This window comes from Elgaria multicarinata, chromosome 9 (genome assembly GCF_023053635.1).
Source record: "Elgaria multicarinata webbii isolate HBS135686 ecotype San Diego chromosome 9, rElgMul1.1.pri, whole genome shotgun sequence".
Classification (NCBI taxonomy): Eukaryota; Metazoa; Chordata; class Lepidosauria; order Squamata; family Anguidae; genus Elgaria; species Elgaria multicarinata.
The window spans coordinates 100,033,575-100,055,540 of NC_086179.1; the positions used below are offsets into that span (position 1 = coordinate 100,033,575).

The window sequence follows — 21,966 nt, forward strand, 5'->3', positions numbered from 1 at the left end:
GCTCTCAGAGCGGCTTACACTTAGCAAAAATGACAGTCCCTGCCCTCAGGCTTACAGTCTAATAAAGACATGACACACAAGGAACAGGAGTTCAGGAGGGAGGGAGGGGGGGAGGAGAGAGAGAGAGTTCAACAGGAGCAGGCCATGATGTTTCTTCTGCCTGCTCCTGTCCCCTTGCTCTTTCTTCTTCCCCACAGGGCCATACTAATGGAACAATGGGAAAATATGTGGTCAAAAGGCTTAAAGTTTACATTAAGTTCTAGTCTTAAAGAGAATTTTTATAAGATGATGTATAGATGGTATATGTCCCCTTCAAAATTGGCAAAAATGTATAAAGGTGCCTTGAAAATCTGTTGGAAATGTGAACACCAAGAAGGAACATTTTATCATATATGGTGGACTTGTAAAACAACTAAAAAAATTGGATACAAATTCATTCTCTAATCCAAAAGCTATTAAAGAACAATATACAATTGAAGCCAGAATATTTCCTTTTGGGTTTAATGGATGATCAGGTGGAAAGGAACTATGGAACTTTATTCTTATCTATGACAATGGCAGCGAGACTATTAAATGAACAAAAGTGGAAAGGGTTATCATTACCTACAATGGATGAATGGCTAGTGAAGATGCTGGAGTTGACGGAGGTGGCAAAACCTATGTCAATAATCAGAGAAAAGTCAATATCTATGTTTATAACCGAATGGAAAGTGCTTTTAGAGCACTTTTAAATGATTTGTTTATCTGCGAATTCAACAAATAAGAAGAAAACGTTAAGATAATAGAAAGAGGGGAACTAATTATAGAGTAATTATAGAGTAAAGGAAAATATTGTTACATATTTTTGCTGTGGAGAAAATTGGAAGTCTATTTTAATTTTGTATGTTTGGTGTTTTTTTCTTTGTAGTGTCTGCTTGTCTTTCTTTGTATTTCAAAATAATAAATAAAATAATAAAAATAATAAAAAACAAACAAAAACATGTGGCAAAAATGACAGAGAGGTCCACTTCCACACACATCCGATACCCATGCACACGCCTCTCACAAGTGATTGGTTGTTTGCTGAGCCCGGCACTTGCGACGAACAGCAACGACCTTGCGAACATTCTTCAGAATGGACGCGAAAGAGCCAGGAAAACTACAACAAGAGCAGTCAGGGATATTCCAGGAAAACTGAGAAATGGAGCCGAGATCACCGCGGAAGCAGGTAAACGGCATGGGGTCCATTAGTGATGACTGCGATACAGGCTGGTGTAGCCGCCCCCTTAGTCTTTAAGATGACAAGATTCTTTGTAATTTTAGATAGGAAAAAATGCCTTACCCTAACAATTCAAAGGAAATGCAGAAATGATTACGGAAGTAAAAATATTCTTTCATGTGGACGACATTGTGTGCATTGTCTTCATCTTTTTGCCGTAGAGCATTGAGGATATTGACTTCAACCAAGGCCTGATTGTGAAATCTAAATACCAGGGAAGAGGGAAAACACAAGCTGATGCAAGAAGCTAGATCATTCCTCTGCCTTATTGTTCATACATGCTGTTGAAAAGAGCTCTTGCACTAAGAGTTCTCAGTGCAGCTGCACAACAATACTGCAAAACATTAACGTGACACCAGCAGAATCTGACTTTTCTTAGTTGAACAACCCATTGGTAGTTTTCAACTGTTTCCTTGTTGATTTCTTTTTTTAAAAAAAAAATGCAAATGTAAAACCAACTTAAATATTAACATAATACAGAAACCATACATGCAAGGGAAAATAGTTCACATATATGTGTGTTTTTAAATAAGAAAATGCTGCACAATCCAACACTATAAACACACAGTACAAATTATTTAATGAGCTTCATCACACCAGCGTTATACTGTGCATTCACTGCGAATTACATGCAAAGGACTCCGATGTTTTCTACTTTATAATCTGCTTTTATTGTGAAGTACTCCAATGCATCCTGCTGTGATTGCTCTGCTTCCCTAAAAGAAGTGCCAAAAATAGAATAGCAGAAAGAACAACTCTTCTTACTCCCCCACAATACCAAGGCTAATTTTAACATACTCCCTTGTCCTTATCTGAGCAGCCACTGGGAACGCAGACAGATGATTTTTAAACTTCAAATTAAACAAATGCTTATATCTGCGTAAGTTTTAAAGATAAAGACATCAAAATTGGAACAGTAATAGATGTTAAGATGGGCTTTCAGGATACCAAGTTTGCATCAGATTGGGTCATCCATTGATTTGTTAAATGATTTTTTACATTCCCCCCTTAAACCCTTTTCCTGGGTTGTAAAAGATCTTAGGAGCACCGCTACCCGGTGTGTGATTTAACTAGCAACAACAATGACAGCTTTACGCTATGGGGATAATTCGAGGGAAATGGGTACGTGGGATGAAGCTCTACATTGGTTATTAGGCAGTTGGGAAAGTAGATCCCCAATCAAGGCTATTTATTTTAATTATTGTTGTTATTATTTTCCAGATATACTATTTTAACCATATGCTGCTAAAGGCAGTTGGAACCCGTGCTAATGCTGTTGATTTGTTTGTGTGTGTAATAAAACACGACCATTCTGTAGCAAAACTGTCTTTTTTCTTTTATCCTACCTTAAAAAGTTGCTTAAGTTTCTCTGAGAGTGGTATTTCCCACATTATACCATACCACTTCCTTATATGTAATCCTTTTGCCTCCTTCCAGCATTTAGCTGTCATCATACGTGCTGCTATTAATAGCTAGACCTAAGGTTTATCCCAGGATTGTCGTGGAGTCAAACCTGTTCATCTAAGTGCCACACAGGGCATCCAGCGCTCAGGCAGGGACGAACCCGGGATGATCCTGGGATAAACCTTAGGTCTAGCTACGGCCCCAGTTTGCTTTTTGTGTAATATAGTTTGGTTTTGGCCATCACATTTATTAAATAATGCCAATTCCGGTGTTTTTATTACTGTTGTTTCCATTATGATGGATATTTCTTCAAAAATCTCCGTCCAAAATCTTTGAATATGTTCACAGTCCCACCACATGTGAACATAGGATCCCCAGACCCCACATCCTCTCTAGCACAATGGTGATTAAGACTTGTCTATCATTGCTATTCTAGATGGTGTTAAGTACCATTTTGGAAATATTTTAAGCGATATTTCTGTACATTTAGCTGACGTGGCTTTAAAAGGAAATTTACCCCACATTTTTGTCCAGCATTCTTGATCTATTTTAATAGCCCAGTCAGATTCCCAGCAAGTTCATGGCCCTTGTTGTGATCCTAAATCCAGTTTAAGTAGTAATCTATATAGAGTAGTTATTTGCGCTTTATCTTTTTCTGCTGTGTTAACTACCATTCTTTCAAACTCTGTGAAGTTTCTGGTGCCTTGCTGTATCATGTACTGCTTTCTAATAAATGTGGATAGTTGATACCACGCTAACCATGTAATATTTGTATTCCTCAATGATGTCCTCCAGACAGTCCTAAACATGGGTAATAAGTCTGTATAGTAATGCATTAATCTATCCAATTAGTTGTCTTTTAAAGCCTTTTTATTTATCATTCTCTTTTAGGTGAAAATCCGGGTGTGCACAAATTAGTACCAGGCATCAGTGATTCCTTTTTGTGTTTCCAGACTTTTAACATGGAAATAATGCTTGTGTTGTTGTTGTTGTCGTTGTTGTCATTGTTGTATGTCCTTTTTAATTTCTTTTTTAATGAATGTGAGATCTGTATCTTGAAATAAATACAAACCCAATGTTTGTCTTGTGAATCCTTAATTATAGACATTAAGTGTCTAAGCATTAAGTGACTTCATAATATGGCTGTGCACTGCCTCAGGTCCGAACCCTGAATCCGAAGTGGATCAGGGTGATGCGGACCCTCCTGAACCGGATCCGAACCGGTGGCCTGAAGCCAAAGCCAATTGGCTCCGAAGATTCGGGCTACCTTGGTGCTTTGGAGGCGGCCCCCCTCCCCCCCAGGTAAGTCTCCTTACCTGCCTCCGCTGTCTGCCGCTGCCGCCGCCCTTGCATCCAGTGGCTTCCACTGCTGCCATCGCATTAACACAGGAAGTAGGCCGCATGGCCTACTTCCTGTCTTATGCACTGGCAGCAGTGGTATCTTAGGGTGACCATATGACCGGATTTGCCCAGATTTGTCCGGTTTTTTGATGGCAAATCCGGGAGGGGGAGGGGAAATCCGGCTATTTTTCAAAGCGCAGCTCTAATGGGAATTAACAAAATGCTTATAACTCCGTCATTTTTTAAGATAAAGACATGAAACTTGGCACAATGGTAGCTCTTAGGAAGGGCTTTAGTCATACCAAATTTGAAACGGTTCTGTTCATCCATTGATTTTTTAGGATTTTTTTAAAAAATGAGGTTTTAAAATTATTATTTTTTAAATCGTCATTTTTAAAGATAAAGAGATGAAACTTTGTACCATGATAGGATTTAGGTAGAGCTTTAGCCACACCAAATTTGAAACAGATCCGTTCACCCATTGATTTTTTAGGAATTTTTTTAAAAATGAGGTTTTAAAATTATTATTTTTAAACTGTCATTTTTAAAGATAAAGAGCTGAAAGTTGGCACCATGAAAGCTTTTAGGTAGAGCTTTAGCCATACCAAATTTGAAACAGATCTGGGGGCAGTAGCAAACCCTGTTAACAACAACAGCAGCTTGCAATGAGTGAAGATACAGTCAGAAAAGATATTTGAGGGAAGGGGAGAATGTAACACACAGAGTATAGCAAAAGCTTCAAAGTACAGCAAAACCTACAAAAGCAGGAGTGAGTGAAGTTCATTTCAGATACATTGAATCTCTCACTTGTTCTTTATTTCAGTGATTCTAACATTAAGATGTTATGTAGAACAGATTTGTCTTAAATGTGTGCTGTAAAATCAGACTTGTGACCAAGGCTATGTTCGGGTGGACATGCCCCCTTGGGGGCGACCATATTGTCCTCCTTTTTGGTTTCCAAAATATGGTCACCCTAGGTATCTGCGAGATGCAGAGAGTGGTGGCAGCGGCCGAGCAGGTAAGTGGGGAATGGAGGGAGGGGGGCTTACTTGCTCCACCGCCTTTGCGTTTGACGGCTTCCACTGCCACCAATGCATAAGACAGGAAGTAGGCTACTTCCTATCTTATGCGTTGGTGGCAGTGGCAGCCACAGTACACAAAGATGGTGGTGGCGTATGGTGGAGAAGGTAAGGGGGGAGAGGGGGTTTACCTGCTCTGCCGTTGCTGCCATCTTTGCATCTGGCGGCTTCCACTGCCGCCAACGCATAAGATGAGAAGTAGGCCGCGCGGCCTACTTGCAGTCTTATGCGTTGGCAGCAGTGGAAGCCGCCAGATGCAAAGACCACAGCAGCAGCGGATGGTGGAGCAGATAAGTGGGTAAGGGGGCTTACCTGGTGCCTCCGCCATCTGCGGCGGCAGATGGCGGAGGCACCAGGTAAGTGTGGATAGTTTTCTGGGTGCCGTCTGTGCAGCCGGCACCCAGAAAACTCCAAGTCACCTCAGAGGGCCTGAGTTTCACCTTGGCATCAGTGCTGAGGTGGGTCAGGAACCCCCGAGGCAGCCCTGAGGTGGATTGGGGCTGCTTCAGGGGCTTCGGATCAGCCTCTGAGGCGGATTGGGGGTTCCTGCACAGCCCTACTTCATAATATAGTTTTAATTGGGGTATTCCCCATCCTCTTTCCTCTATTCTCCTATAACTTAATTTGTTTGGTGTCCTGGGTCTTTTACTTTTAAAGATGGATGTGTTAATTGTTGATTGCCATATTCTTTTAAAAATTGGTGCAATATCAGTGGGTAAAACATAGAACAAGTATGTAAATTTTGGCACCGCCATCATCTTTATAACCAATATTATGCTCAATAGTGTCTGGTTCATTTTGTTCCATCTTTTAATATCTGCTATATTTGTTTCCAGATTCTTCCATAATTTAATTGGAGGGATTTGTTTGTAGTTTTTGAAATTTGGACTCCTAAATAATGAAATGACTTTTGAACTAATAGGATTCTTAGTTGATTAGACAAGACATGTCAATTTGATCTTAAGGAGGTATATTGTAACATAGCAAAACTGATTTTGTGTAATTGACTTTCAATCCTGATGCTTTCTGGGAATGTTCTTGTTCCTTTTTGATATGTCTTATGCTTGTTTTGGGATTATCTAGCATAAGTACCATGTCATCAGCATACAAATTTATTACATGGGTTTGATTTTTGATTGGCACTCCCTTGATGTTATCATTGATTCAATTATCAGATTAAACAATAATGGGGGGTGGAGGGCATCCCTGTTTGCTACCAGATTGAATTTTAAAGGGGGATGTTTCTGTATTATTAAATCTAATTGTCGCTGATGTTTGAGCATAGATTGTTTGTAAAATATGTGAGAATTTTGGGCTGCATTTATATACTTGTGAAATATTTAATAGAAATTTTAGGTTTACACTATCAAAGGCCTTACAGAGATCTACAGCCAGAATTGCTAGTGGTCTTTTTGATTTTTTTGCCTGAGCGATTACACTATATAGTCTACTAACAGGATCTGCTGTATACCTTTTTGGAATAAATCCAAACTGGGCAGGATGGATTATTTTCCCTATCACTGTCTTTAGATGTTTGCCTACGTAGTAGCAAAAATTTTATAGTCCACATTTACTAATGTTTTCTTGTTGTTTATTTTCTTGTTGTTTATAAATTCTCTGTCTATATTTGTTCCCTGTATAAATTTTCATATTTAGTTAATATTTTCTCCATTTCATTTGCACTATGTTCTTGATCCTTCCTCAGTTATTAAAGCTACAATTCTGTTGCTAGTTTTCCTTTTTTTCCCTGTATTTGCTAACATTCTTGATCCTTTTCCATCAAATCCGTAGTATCTTTGTTTAACATAGAGCAAATCTAACATTGTTTTTATCAAAGTCTAGCAGCTTTTGTTCCATTCTTTTCCTTTCCATTTTTTGTCTAATAGCTTGTGAACCAGTACATTCATATTGCGCTGTTAGGACATCTAAGAAAAAAATAACTGATAAAGTCCCAAAACTTTTACCAAGAACAGCTAAGGTTTAACCTTCAGGCCTATGCTAGTTATTTAGCTCTCAGACTAAAGGCATGGATCACTGAGCATGACCTACTGGGTGAAGAGCAGATTGGCTTTAAACCTGGCTGTTCAGCCCTCGACCCCTGTTTGGTCCTGGCTCATCTGGCTTATAGATACTCTGCCCCTAAAGGTGGCAAACTTTTCACAGCCTTCATTGATTTAAAATCTGCATTTGATTCTATATCCCACCCACGTCTCTGGAACAAACTGGAACAGCTTTCTGTTGACAAAAAGCCTCCTGTTTTTGATCCAATCCCTATACTACAACACCACTGCTCAGGTCCGTTGCAGCCCACAAGGTCATTGCACAAAGGAGATTGCTGCATCCTGTAGGGTAAGACAAGGTTGTGTGCTTGCTCCTGTTCTATTTAACTTGTATCTGGCAGGCATCCCCCACGCATTGGAGCCATTACCATCTCATCCACCCAAGATAGAGCACACCAAAGTCTTCCTTCTTCTGTATGCAGATGATGCTATTCTGATTTCCCAGACTAGGGTGGGCCTCAAGAGATTGCTGTGTGGCTTTGCCAACTATTGTACAGAAAATCTTCTTTCAATCAATTAATCTAAGGTATTGGTTTTTTCCAAACGCAAGGTCAGATTAAAGCTGAACAACATGCAGGTGCAATTACTCGTTTCTTTTTTACTAGGGGTGGAAAATTCCTCCCAGCAGCTGTCCAGGTCTTCAAGGCCAAAATCATCCCGCAGATTCTCTATGGGGCACCGATCTACGGGTTCTCTATAGGTTCCCATGTTCCAAATGCTCCTATGAGGGCCTTCAGTCATCTTTCCTTAGGGTATTATTTGGCGTTCCCAAGTGTGTCTCTGGAGCTGTCCTTAAGTTAGAGGCTGGTCTGAATTCTGTAAACTGTCTGGCTTGGATCCATGTTATCCATTTCTGGCTTTGCGCAGATTGACACTTCCAACAAATTCCCTGGTATCCAAGATCCTGCCAGACCATTTTGAATCTTCCTGGTCAAAGGCTATGACAAGGAAAATCAACTCAGTAGGGCTTTCATCTCCTATGTTACTATCAAGGGATTTAGCTAGTGCCAAATCAATTGTGAAACAGAGGCTGCTCAATATAAACATGCAAGACCTTCAAAGTGCTGCTTGGGGTCCATGCTCCCCCCCGTCCCTAGGCTTACCAGTCTCCTTTTGCAAAGACAGGATGCCCTACCTGTACTGGTTAACAATCCCCAAATACAGGAGAGCATTCTCACTAGCCAGACTTAACGTCCTTCCCTCTAAACTTTTAGATGGCCGATACAACAAAATCCTACTTCTCAACAGATGCTGTCCCTGTAACAATACTGAGGTGGAAACTGTTACTGTCCTGTAGATTTTATCAAGGGGCTAGGAATGATCTTCTGAACCCCATTTTAACAACCTTTTCCTGGTCACCCAACTGAATTCTTAATGTCCCTTTTACTTCGGAACACAGACAAATCAATCACCGAGCAAGAGGCCAAGTTTTTGAACTTGGCCATTTCTATTAGATCCTCTATGATTACTTGTCTTTTTAATAGCTAACTGTATGCTAAGTGTCTCTGTATGTAACTTTTGTTGGAATGGTCTATTGACTGCAATAAATTGTTGTTGTTGATTTAACCTTCAGTAATAAAAGTCCTTTCAGCTTATCTCTTTCGACATGGTTGCTCTAAGTGAACGAAGTGAAGTGTCTGCTGTTGCCTTGGCTTGTATTTTGGGGGGCTTATCAGGGAATTTTCTTTGAACCAGCTCCCATTTCTTCTTCCCCTTGTCAGATTCGTCACTCTCTCAGTTTTCAAAATCTGCTGATGAAACTCCTCCAGGAAGTTCAAAATGCGGGGTTTTGAATAACTGCACGGCTTCTTTTTGTTGTTGTCACAATATGAGCGACCCCCTTATAGGTTACCACTAGTTTGAATGGAAAGCCCCATGAGTAGTGAATCTCCAGTTCTTGCGACTGCAAGGTGAAGGGGTGAAGTCCCCCAGCTCATTTGCAGTGTTTCTGGGGTGAAGTCCTGCAAAAATCATAACAGGTACGCCTTGGCATTGTATTTATTTTAATTCCCTCAGTGTTTTCATTAATGTCGCTTTTTTATTATAATGACTAAAGCATATGTTTATATCTCGTGGTGTGTTTCTTTTCTTCAGCCCCAATGCACGATGGGCTCTTCCTAAGTCATCAAGATCAATGGGGAAATCAAGCAGTAATAGTCAGCCATTTTGCCACAAATGGTTTTACATCATTTTCTTCCAGATCCTCAGCTATTCCATGGAGATGCATGTTACGTCAATTTCTGTTTTTCAGCTTAATCAGTTTTAGTTTAATTTCAGAGGCTTGTTTCTTTCATATTTTATATTTCTCCTCTCGTGCTGACATCTTTTCCATTGCACTCATAGCTGTTTTTTCCACTACAACCACTTTCTGCTTTAAATCCCCAAATTTAGCATCCAAGATTTGTGTCCATAAGTTCTAGTTTTAATTGGTTTAAACATTGTCAGATATCTTCTTTTATTTCTGTATTTGTAATCTCCAAATGAAGGGGTGAAGACTCACCCCTTCGTTGCTCATCTCTGGGTCGCTGAGACACTCCAGATGCCATTTTATTTGCAGAGCTGCTGTTTGTTGCTCACAGTTCTTGTGACTTAACTTGCAGCTTGACATGAGCAGAGATAGCTCTCTTTTGCTTTCTAATCAAGTCTGTTGACATTCCCCTTGCACTCCTAAGTTTTGCTTTGATTCAAGCTGTTTTTCTTCCAGTTTGGGATTGTTTTATTAATTGGGCTAGAGAGCTCTTCTCTCACGCCACCATACCGTCGGCATCCAGGCTCCCCCCCTCCCTAAGATTTTATTTCTGATATGTTATCTTATCTTTTGTTAAGATTTACTCTATTACCCTCAAAGCAAATTATAATGATTCTAAAGAAGTGATAGTGCATTCAGTTTGTTTGCATATTCAGAAGGCTACAGTATTAACTTTTGTAATTTAACATTTCTTTGCTGTAAAAAATTATTCTAACTTACTGGCCACTTCCCTGTCTCCGCCCCATATAATAAAAAAACACAACGGACCATAGTTAAATAAAGCAAGTCATAAGAACCATTTCTTTCCATTGAACTACACTCCAACATTTTATTTTATCAATAAAGTTTATAAATTTATTTTAAAAATGATTAAATAGTTGGACTGATCATACCTCTTTTTGTTTCTTATTATTTTCACTGCCACTTTTTCACCTGTCTTGTGGTCCAAACACTTTACAACATGTCCAAATGACCCTTTCCCAATAATAGCAAGTACTTCATATCTGTATGCAATATGATCACTTAAAACCTACATAAGGTGACAAAAATGTGGAAAATAGAAGTAGCACATGCACTTACATCTCTGACACTAAATGCACATATATGCACAAAACATATACATTCCCTGCATTCATCACCTCTGTCCTTTTTAACTACTTATCATGGGCTTCTGCTGTCCCAGTTTATTTGGCTTATTTACCCTGCCAAGCCCAACTTTCTCACCTGGTGAACTTGGATTAGAGGATTCCATAGTCACAGCCACTGCTGGCTCCCAAATCTAGATAGTAGGCCTGCACAATTTGTGGCCTACCAAGCTGAACACTCCACACCAGTCATGTAAGAACATAATAAAAGCCATGTTGGATCAGACCAAGGGTCCATCCAGTCCAGCACTCTGTTCACACAGTGGCCAACCAGCTGCAGACCAGGGATCAACAAGCAGGACATGGTGCAACAGCACCCTCCCACCCATGTTCCCCAGCAACTAGTGTATACTGGCTTACTGCCTCTGATATTAGAGGTTGCACTTAGCCATCAGGACTAGTAGCCATTGATAGCCTTCTCTTCCAGGAATTTATCTAACCCCCTTTTAAAGCCATCCATCTTGTGCTACTCAATTCCAGAGTTTGGTCACCATTCACTCAGATCCCATCAAGTTATCCTTGAATTTTGGGGTGATATGGTCTTGGCGCTGGAGGCTTTATTGGATTCACTCTGAAAGCAAAGACTTTGGCTGTTTGGGCTCTGACACAACACATTTTGGGCCAAATTTTAAAAGCTTTGGAAGACATGATGGAAGGGAATGTTATTTATTTATTTATTTAATTACATTTATATACCGCCCCCCAGCCGAAGCTCTCTGGGCGGTTTACAACAATTAAAAATAGTAGACATTAAAAGTATACAAAAAAATTTAAAAACATAAAAACAGTATAAAAACAACAACAGTATTCATTTAAAACAACAATTCTGGGGTCCATTAAAACAAACTTAACGTTATTAAATGCTGTTAAAATGCTGTTAATGTTGGGAATGTCACCTAGCACAAGGAAGAGGCTGATCCATGTATCAAGGCTGACTGTGCAGGTCACATGAAGAGCTGGGATTATTTATCATTATCAAACCACTGATGACAGCAGTCACCCAGTAAATGTTTTAATAAACGTAGTCAATGGCCAAATTATGAAAGATTGCTCATTAAATAGCAGTAGCTATTGGGAGTAGTCAGTACAGTGAATTTATGACCAACTGGCCCTCTGGTTTCCATGGAACCATGGAAGTCACCAAATCTGTGAAGCTGTGCAGCAAGTAGTTGTGAAGTGGTTGTAGATCATACTCTGATTTATGCTTGCACAGTGGGATTGCTCACACCCTCTCAAGACATCAACATGGACGATGTACTGAGTCGTGAACTTGCCCCAGTGCCTATTGCTCTCTTCAGTGAAGATGGTGACATGTGGCAGTGCTCGAAAAATCCATCTTCTACCCCACATGATTATTCTTGATGGCTGTGTCATACTCTGCTGTGTGTCATGGCTAGTGCAGCCAGCTACTGTGCAAATGTATGTGAGTGCATATAAAGTGATGGTGAGCCAAGAACTGAAACAAATTCCCCTCATGCATGTAGTGTTTGACAGATACTATGAGAAAAGTATCAAAACTCATACATGAAAGAAATGACAGGGAGCAAATGCCAGGCAATAACAATTTTCTCTGGATTCTTCACTACCAAACAGAGAAGTGGTATTAAACTGGCAAAGTTCCGTGCACAATTGGTTGTTGATGCACAAACGAATGTTGATGTCAATGAAACCCGCAGACTGATTTTAAATGGTCCAGAGGAATCACCAGACATCACCAATGGAAGTAAATGTTAGGTTATGGGGCCCAGAATTCTTAAATAATTTTAAGATGCTTATAATCCAAAATAGATGTGGTTGAATAAAACGAAGTATAAAAGAAACACAAAAAGGTTCAGTGTGCTCTATTGAGAAATTTAGAATTGAAATTGTGAAATTTCGCCAAGGTTTAGAGAGTGGCACTCTTTGAAATGGGATTCAGCACCTAAAAATCATAAAAGAATAGTTAAAAAAAAAAGAAAGAAAAAAGAACAAAAACGCCTTTATGTATGATGAAAAGCAAGGTTCAGCTGGAAAATGGCCCTTCTACCCTGGACTATACTGGGCCCCCTCCCCACTTTCCTGACAAGATGTTAAAAATGAAGAAGGGCAAGATTGAGTGAACAAGTTCTAGACTCCACCTCTGTCCGCTTCCTCAGGCGACAGTAACTGAAATTGACAAAGTACCACATGACATTCTGATTAACAAACTAGCTAAATGTGGGCTAGATGGAACAACTATTAGGTGGATTCACAGTTGGCTACAGAATGGGACCTCAAGAGTGCTTATCAATGGAACCTTCTCAAACTGGGGAGAGGCAACGAGTGGGGTGCCGCAGGGCTCAGTCCTGGGCCCAGTGCTCTTCAACATTTTTATTAATGATTTGGACGAGGAGGTGCAGGGAATGCTTATGAAATTTGCAGATGACACCAAATTGGGTGGGAGAGCTAATACCCTGGAAGACAGAAACAAACTTCAAAGTGATCTTGATAGGCTGGAGTGCTGGGCTGAAAACAACAGGATGAAATTTAATAGGGATAAATGCCAAGTTCTACATTTAGGAAATAGAAACCAAAGGCACAGTTACAAGATGGGGGATACTTGGCTCAGCAATACTACAAACGAGAAGGATCTTGGAATTGTTGTAGACTGCAAGCTGAATATGAGCCAACAGTGCGATATGGCTGCAAGAAAGGCAAATGCTATTTTGGGCTGCATTAATAGAAGTATAGCTTCCAAATCACGTGAGGTACTGGTTCCTCTCTATTCGGCCCTGGTTAGGCCTCATCCAGAGTATTGTGTTCAGTTCTGGGCTCCACAATTCAAGAAGGACGCAGACAAGCTGGAGCGTGTTCAGAGGAGGGCAACGAGGATGATCAGAGGTCTGGAAACAAAGCCCTATGAAGAGAGACTGAAAGAATTGGGCGTGTTTAGCCTGGAGAAGAGAAGATTGAGGGGAGACATGATAGCATAAGTATTTGAATATTTAAAAGGTTGTCACACAGAGGAGGGCCAGGATCTCTTCTCGATCATCCCAGAGTGCAGGACACGGAATAACGGGCTCAAGTTAAAGGAAGCCAGATTCCAGCTGGACATCAGGAAAAACTTCCTGACTGTTAGAGCAGTACGACAATGGAATCAGTTACCTAGGGAGGTTGTGGGTTCTCCCACACTAGAGGCATTCAAGAGGCAGCTGGACAACCATCTGTCGGATGCTTTAGGGTGGATTCCTGCACTGATCAGGGGGTTGGACTTGATGGCCTTGTAGGCCCCTTCCAACTCTGCTATTCTATGATTCTATGCCTGAGCATCCAGACAACAGTAGCAAGTCAGCTCCTCAGTAACGTAACATTTACAAGTTGAAGAGGAGACAAATGATTTTGTTTTATTTAAAAAGTGTTCAGCAAATGTCGTAATGGTCTGCCAAGGGCTCTTTATTATAAGCCTGGTTACATAAGGCAGACAGATCCTTTGGACAATATTGCATGATGCTGGTGGGAAAGTATTCCCTCCTTGTCTCCACTATAGCCATATGGCAGGCTCCGAAGTGAGCACGGGCTGAGCTTTCCTCCGTTTTTGTTCTAGTTGCTGTGCCTGCTTGTTTCATTGGCCCAAGTTCACTGGTATACCACAAAGCCAGTCAGATAATAAACACATCAAAGAAATTGGTCTATGAGTTACAACTAATCCCAATAAATATATACTCCTCTGTGATATTAAAGATCTGTTCCCTAGAGATTTAGTGGTGATAATGTCAATAGCTGCAAGGATCCTTTTAGCAAAAGCTTGGTGATGAACATGGATACTGTCTCCAGTACAATGGGGGGGGGGGGGGGGAAGAGGTTTGGACAGTAGTGAGTACAATAACAAGATATTAGTTGCTATGGGAGAGAAGAATGAACACCATCCAGACTTTCCCATAAAAGTGAATTTGTACCTGCACAATTGTGCACTTTAGCCTATGGGAGAAAGGTTTATTTGTGCCACCCCTTTTTTTTATGTACCCTGGATTTTTCCACCCTTGGGTGTAATTGTGCAGGGTTTTGAAGGCAGATCAGGTGTTTCCCCATAGCGAAGGCTATATATGAAGTTTGGTCCTAATCCTGCAAATTAGGGCCAGCCCTTTTTGGGTGCACTCAGGATTTTCACTCCTCTGGGGAAATTGCACAGAATTTTATTGTTGGGTTGGGTGCATCACAATTAGGAGATGCTGTGTGTGAAGTGTTGTTCTGATCCTACAAATCCCCAAGGTTTTGTAGCCATCACCCCCGTTTTGGTGCACTTGGGATTTTCACTCCTTGGTGAGTAGTCGTACAGGGGGTTGATGTTGGGTTGGGTGCTTTGCAGCTGCAAACTTCCAGTGCTTTAGAGTTGAAACAGCACCACTGCTTGGGCAGGAGGACTGAAGCAGGATAGGGGGTGGGGGTGAGTCAAATTACACACAGTAACTTAATAAGCTACTCACAGTAGTTATTAGCCTATTTGTTTGGCAGGGGATCATGGACTATTTCAAAAAATAAGCTACTGTGTGTAGCTTATTAACCCATTGTGGTCCACTGTGATGTCTGAATGCAGCCACTGATGTTAGTGTTCTTTGAAAGCATCAATAAACATGTGGATAGGGGTGATGTGGTAGATATTGTTTACTTGGATTTTGAAAAGACTTTTGACAAAGTGTGTCCTGAAAGACTTCTGAGCAATCTTAGGAGCCATAAGAGAAGAGGTCCACTTATGGATCAGTAATTAGTTAAAGAACAGAACACAAAGTGTAGGAATAAATGGTAAATTCTTCCAGTGGAGGGAAGTAAATAGTGGGACCCCACAGGAAAATGTATATGAATAAGCTTTTCAACTCATAAATAATCTGGAATTAAGGGTGAGCAGTGAAGTGGCCAGGTTTGCTGGTGTCACCAAATTATTTAGGGTGGTTAAAACAAAGAGGGATCATGAGGAGCTTCAAAAGGATCTCTTCAAAGTGGGCATCCAAATGGCAAATGTGGTTCAATGTAAACAGGTGCAAAGTGATGCATACTGAGGCAAAAAATCCCAATTTCAAGTATAAGATGGTGGGATCTGAGCTAGCAGTGAAAGAAATCTTGGGGTTGTGGTGGGCAGCTCAATGCAAATGTCAACCCAGTGTGCGACAGTTGTGAAAAAGGCAAATTCCATGTTAGGCATAATTAGGAAAGAAACTGAGAACAAAATTGATAAGATTATACTGTCCTTATACAAATCTATGGTGCAAGCACACTTAGAATACCGTGTCCAGTTGTGGTCAACACACCTAAAAAAGGATGTTGTAGAATTAGAAAAAGTGCAGAAAGGGTTAACTGAAATGATGAAGGGGCTGGGGCATCTCCCCTATTAGGTTACAACAGCTGGGATTGATTAGCTTAGAAAAAACACAGGTAAGGGGAGATATGACAGGTGTACGGAATTATGCCTGCTATGCAGGAGGTGGACAGAGAGACATTTTTCTCCCTCTCTCATCATCCCATGAAGCTGATTGCATAGGATTCCAGGCAGATAAAAGGAAGGACTTCTTCACACAGTGCGTAGTTAAACTATGGAATTCACTTCCACGAGATGTAGTGCTGGCCACCACTTTGGATGGCTTTAAAAGGGGATTGGACAAATTTGTGGAGGAGAAGGCTATCAATGGCTACTAGTCTTGATGGCTCTGTGCTGCCTTCAGAGGCAGTATGTTTATGTACACCAGTCACTTGAGAACATGGGCTGTTGTATTCATGTCTTTCTTGTGGCTTTCCCATGGGCAGCTGGTTGGCTTCTCTGTGAAAAGAAATAGGTGAACAGACTAGATGGATCCACACATGTGGCAGGACATACTTTGGACCTGGTCTTCTGTGTTGGATTCGGAGAAAATGATCTGCAGGTAGGGGAGACTGTGGTGACTCCTTTGGCATGGGCAATTCATTATCTGAACAGTTTTGACTTTCAGGCCACCTGTAACCTCTACAGGGGTGGGGGACCAAATTTGATTGTCTGCCCACAAAGGCTGATGAATCCGGATGGTTTTCAGAGGTCTCGGGGGGGATTTTCCTACAGGCTTAGCCAGCGGTTCTGCCGAGGTCCTGGTCACCACTTGGAATGAGATGACCCAGGATATCGATATAATCACTCCCAAATGTCCTTGACCTACCCTATTTCTTCGATTCTAAGATGCACTTTTCCCCCCATATAAACATCTCTAAAAATGGGGTGCATCTTAGAATCGCAGGTGTGTCTTAGGGTTTTTTTTTCTGTTGGTGGTACTGAAATTAGTGTGCGTCTTACAATCGATGGTGTCTTACAATTGAAGAAATACGGTAGTTGTAGAACTGTGTCAGCTCCTTGGTATTCTGAGGAGCTGAGGACGATGAAACAACTGTGTCGACGATTAGAGCACAAATGGCAGAAATCTCAGAATGAATAGGAATGAACACAGCAGGTACGAACGAACACAGAATCCATTTGCGATCTTACTCTGTGGCGGGGATAGCAGCAAAGAAATCCTACTTTTCTGCCAACATCTGCTCAGTATTGTCCAGTGGAGCTCTTTCATGTGGTTAAAGGCCTTTTAGGTGTAGGCCTTGCAACACAACAACCGGAACCCTCAAAGGCCCACTGTGAACAATTTGCAAGACAATTTGCAAAAGATTTTATCTTTTCAGATAAAATCACTCATATTCATGCCGACTTAGATGCCACTGTTTTGCCAGAATCCGGTATGGATGGGGCTGGTGCACCATCTAGTCGTGTTATGGATACCTTTCAGCTTTTGTAGCCTGAGGATGTGGACAAACTGCGTGGAGGACTGAGGTCTTCTACTTGCCCCTTAGACCTTCGCCCATCCTGGCTTTTGAAATCTGCCAAGCTGGGCTGGATATCTGGAGTTCTGAGGTGTTAAATGCCTCCTTGAGGTCTGGGGTCCCTTAAAAGAAGCTGTGGTGAGGCCCTTATTGAAAAAAATCTAATTTACATCCTATGGTTTTAGATAACTACCGCCCTGTCTCGAATTTACCGTTCTTGGGCAAGGTGCGGGAGTGTGTAGTGGCCTCACAACTCCAAGTTGTTTTGGATAAAACTGATTGCCTAGATCCATTCCAATCAGGTTTCAGGCCTGGTTATGGGATGGAAACAGCCTTGGTTCCCTTGGTTGATTTCTTACACTGGGGAACCCTGTGGGTATCAGCAACCCTGTTGGTTCTCCTGGACCTCTCAGCAGCTTTCGATACCATCAACCATGGTATCTTTCTGGCTCGTTTATCTGGATTGGGTGGCACAGCTTTAAAGTGGTTCCAGTCCTTTCTGGAGGAGCGGTCTCAGAAGGTGGTGCTGGGGGACTTCTATTCCACCCCTGTGGGGTGCCACAATGTTCTATATTGTCCCCCATGCTTTTTAACATCTGCATGAAACCACTGGGGGAAGTCATCAGGAGGTTTGGGCTGAAGTGTCATCAGTATGCGGATGATACTCAGCTCTACCTCTTGTTTCCAGCTGCACATCCAGGGAGGCTGTGGAACTCTTGAACCAGTGTCTGGAGTCTGTTTTGGGATAGATGAAGGTGAACAAGCTGAAACTTAATCCAAACAAGACGGAGGTACTGAGAGTGGGGAAACCAACTACTTCGGATGGAGGTTTACAACTGGTCTTAGATAGGTTGCACTCCCCCTAAAAGACCAGCTACACAGTTTGGGAGTCCTTCCGGACTCTGAGCTAACTGGGGAAGCACAGGTAGCTTCAGAGTCCCGGAATTCATTCTATCAGTTTAGGCAGGTATGCCAGCTGCAGCCCTATCTGGAGAGGACAGACCTTGCCTCAGTTATCCACACACTAGTCAAGTTCAGGCTGGACTACTGTAATGCTTTTTATATTGTATTTTGTATTTGTGTTTTTAGATTGTTGGTTGTTTTTATGCTCTTCATGATTTTAAGTTTTGTGAACCGCCCAGAGAGCTTTGGCTATTGGGTGGTATAAAAATGTAATAAATAAATAAATAAATAAATGTGCTGTACGTGGGGCTGCTTATGAAGCCGGTTCAGAAACTTCAGCTGGTGCAGAACGCGGCTGCCTGAGTATTGATGGGGGCAAGGTGATCTAACGACATAATTCCTATACTGCGCCAGCTGCACTGGCTACCTGTGTGTATTCAAGCCCAATTCAAAATGCTAGTTTTGACCTTTAAAGCCCTAAACAGTTTGGGACCAAGCTACTTGAAGAACTGCCTTCATCCATATCAGCCTGCCCACTCTTTCTGCCCAAGATCAGAAAGAGAGACCCTTCTCATTTGCCCACCTGTGAGAGCAATTAGGTGGGTCTCCATACGGAAGAGGGCCATATCTCATCAGTAGCCCCACACCTATGGAACAAACTCCCAGGCAGTCTGCCATGCACCATCCTTACAGGCTTTTAAGAAGACCTTAGAAATGTTTTATTTTGCTATGGCCATCTCAGAAATGAATACTGTTTTGCTGCTACTGCTCTTGTGATTTTTATTGTTAGTTTTTACTGTTAGCTTTTATTGTTTTTAACTGATATTTTACTGTCTGTGCTTTTATTGCTTTTAATATTTATACTGCATTATGTATGGTTGTAAGCTGCCTTGGGAGGGCTTCTGCCCTGAAAGGCAGCTAAGAAATGTTTTAAATAAATAAATAATGGTCTGATCAGCATGGCTTAGCTTCTGCTGTTGTATGATTGCAGCTTCATTTGAAACTTGAAGATTTGTGCCTTATAGTTTAGAGGGAGTTGGGGGGGCGGGGGGGGGGCTAGAAAAGTTAGGAACCATAAATTAGAGGACAGTATTTTGCCTATTTTGATTTGATCAGCTACGTGGCTTGGTGGACATTGTGCATTTTTTTATATAAAGTAGTTGATTTTTAAAAAAATAATTAAATTCATTGCTGCTTATCCAGTATGGCTTGGACAAGTTCAACTCCCAATTTATTATTCTCAACATTAACTACTTTTAGAAAATATGGGATGATGGAAAGGAAATCCTCTCACTCCCACCGGATGAGGTGTCAGAGTGGATATGTTTCACAGCACTCCTGGCTCACAGCTATAGCAGAACGCCAGTGGGGCAGAGGGGGGAGAAACTGCTCCCTCATGGCTTCCCACCTCCAGGGCTGGAGCAGCAGAAAGCAAAAGCGCAGAGGGTTAACAACATCCAAGTCTCTGGCTGTGAATAAAATCGGGCTCCGATTTAAACCGTCTCTTCCCACTCAGATTAAAACCCAAGGCAGAGAAGAACTTTGGGGCTCCGTAGCTGAGGTGAGCATTGTGAGTCAGCAAGATCCACATTTTCAAACCAGGATTTTTAAAACTCAGTGAGGTCACTGGCCCTCACCTCCTCTCTTTGGATATTGATTACGTACATAATCACAATGCCTTGGACTTCCAAGGCAACCGGAAGTTTTGCGTGGGTGTTCTCCCATGATCATGGGTGTCAAAGCAATACTGCAAGTTCAGCCTCACCTTTTTGTAGGAACCGTGATCGTCATCATAGGAACTATTGTTCTCTGCATCTACATATCCTTCCAACTTTTTCGCTCCCAGTCCAAGAAACCACAGCTCTTTATATTCCTTAATTTCTCGTTGTTCATACAGTGTTAGGTGGTTTTTAAAATGTTTCAGTGCTTCTGATTTGGGGAGGAAAACAACAATTGAGTTTTGAAACTCTTGTATGCTGAAGCCACATATGATAAATGAAACATGCAGGAACCATTCCCCCCATTCTACTCCCTCTCCCAAAACATTAGTTTAAAGCAGCGGTGGCTAAAACATGGTCCATGGGCTGCAGTGTCCCCCACTCCCAAAATAGTGCATTTTCCCTGCTGCTGAAATTTGTGCTTTTAAAAGGAGGGTTTTCCCTGTCACTACACTGCCAAATTTCGGCAGCATATTCAGCATGGCTGGGGCATTGCCCCTGGGGGAGAAATGCAGTTGTCGTCCCCCTGCCTCTAGAAATTGTCAACCCCTGGTTTAAACATTAGTGTTCCTGCTGCGATATGTCAGGTAAGCAACTATTAATATTTCCATTTTGCAAATAGGGATGGAGTGGGTGGCCTTGGGTTAACAAGCGAATTCGCAGTTGTAATGAATTTGAACCAAGATTTTCCCAGCTTATTTATTACTTTTTACTTATTAACAATATTTATATACCATTTCTCATTTGAAACAAATCCCGAAGCAGTTTAATCTTACAGCTTACACACTTAGCCACTCTGTGTCATGTATGACATATACAAATCTCACTCTGATCGAAACCTTTAAAAAAGTACTAAGTAACAATTAGATAACAATTTTGGCACTTGGTGGGCCTCATTGGGGAGATCATTCCATAATTGGGATGGCACCGCCAAGACGGCCTGCACTCTTGTTGCTGCCCTCTGAGCCTCCCTCAGGGCATGGATACACTCCATGCCACGGAGGCTACTTGAGCCTCAAGTAACAAAGGTGGCTCCAGTCTATGGGTTGGTTCATGCTAGGAGAGGTGCTCCTGAGCGGTGTAAAGCTTTTTAGGTCAAAACCAGCACCTCGAATAGGGCTCGGAAACACAGGCAGCCAGTGCAAGCGGGCTGGAATCGGTGTTATATGTTTGGGCCTTCTTGTCCCTGTTATCAATCAGCTCACCACATTTAGCACAGGCTGCAGCTTCTGAACCATCTTCAAAGGAAGCCCCAAACAGAGTGCATTGCAGTAATCTAACTTGGAGGTTATCAAAGCATAGACAACTGAAGCCAGGTTATCCCTGTCCAGGCAGGGCCATAGCTGGGTCACCAATCAAAGTCGGTAGGATACACTCCATGCCACGGAGGCTACTTGAGCCTCAAGTGACAAAGATGGCTCCAGGAGGAACCCCAAGCTACAAACCTGCTCCTTCAGAGGGATTGCAACCCCATCCAGAACAGGTTGAACACTCTCAATCTAGTCAGGAGAACCACCCACTAACAACATCTCAGTCTTGTTTGGATTGAGTTCATTAGCCCTCATCCAGTCCATTGTCACAGCCAGGCACCAATTTAGTATATTCACTGCCTCACCTGAAAAAGATGAAAAGGAGAAATAGAGTTGCTTGTCATCAGCATACTGATAACAGCGCACTCGAAAACTCTGCATGACCGCACTCAGTGGTTTTATGTAGATGTCAAATAGCATGGGGGACAAAACCAACCCTTGCAGAACCCTATACTGGAGAATCTATGGGGCCTAGCAAAGTTCCCCAAGCACCACCTTTGGGAGCTGACCATCCAAGAGGGAGTGAAACCACTGCAATGCAGTGCCCCCAACTCCCAACTCTGACAATCATCCCAGAAGGATACCATAGTTAAAGGTATTGAAAGCTGCTGAGAGATTAAGGAGAATCAATAAGGTCACACTTCCCCTGTCTCTCTCCTGACAAAGGTCACCATAGATGGTGACCAAGGCTATTTCTCTGCCAAAATATGACTT

The 21,966-nt window shown here is 41.8% G+C and overlaps 1 protein-coding gene across 1 annotated transcript in view; it reads right to left on the reverse strand.

Moving 5' to 3' along the window:
• DYRK4 (dual specificity tyrosine phosphorylation regulated kinase 4) overlaps nucleotides 1–21,966 on the reverse strand; it is a 113,906-nt gene that overhangs the window by 56,082 nt on the left and 35,858 nt on the right. The window contains exons 9-11 of the mRNA XM_063133436.1: nucleotides 19,990–20,153; nucleotides 10,284–10,420; nucleotides 1,322–1,462 (exon numbers count right to left, since the gene is read on the reverse strand). Coding sequence (XP_062989506.1) covers nucleotides 1,322–1,462; nucleotides 10,284–10,420; nucleotides 19,990–20,153 — 442 coding nt within the window. The remainder of the gene's footprint in view (nucleotides 1–1,321; nucleotides 1,463–10,283; nucleotides 10,421–19,989; nucleotides 20,154–21,966) is intronic.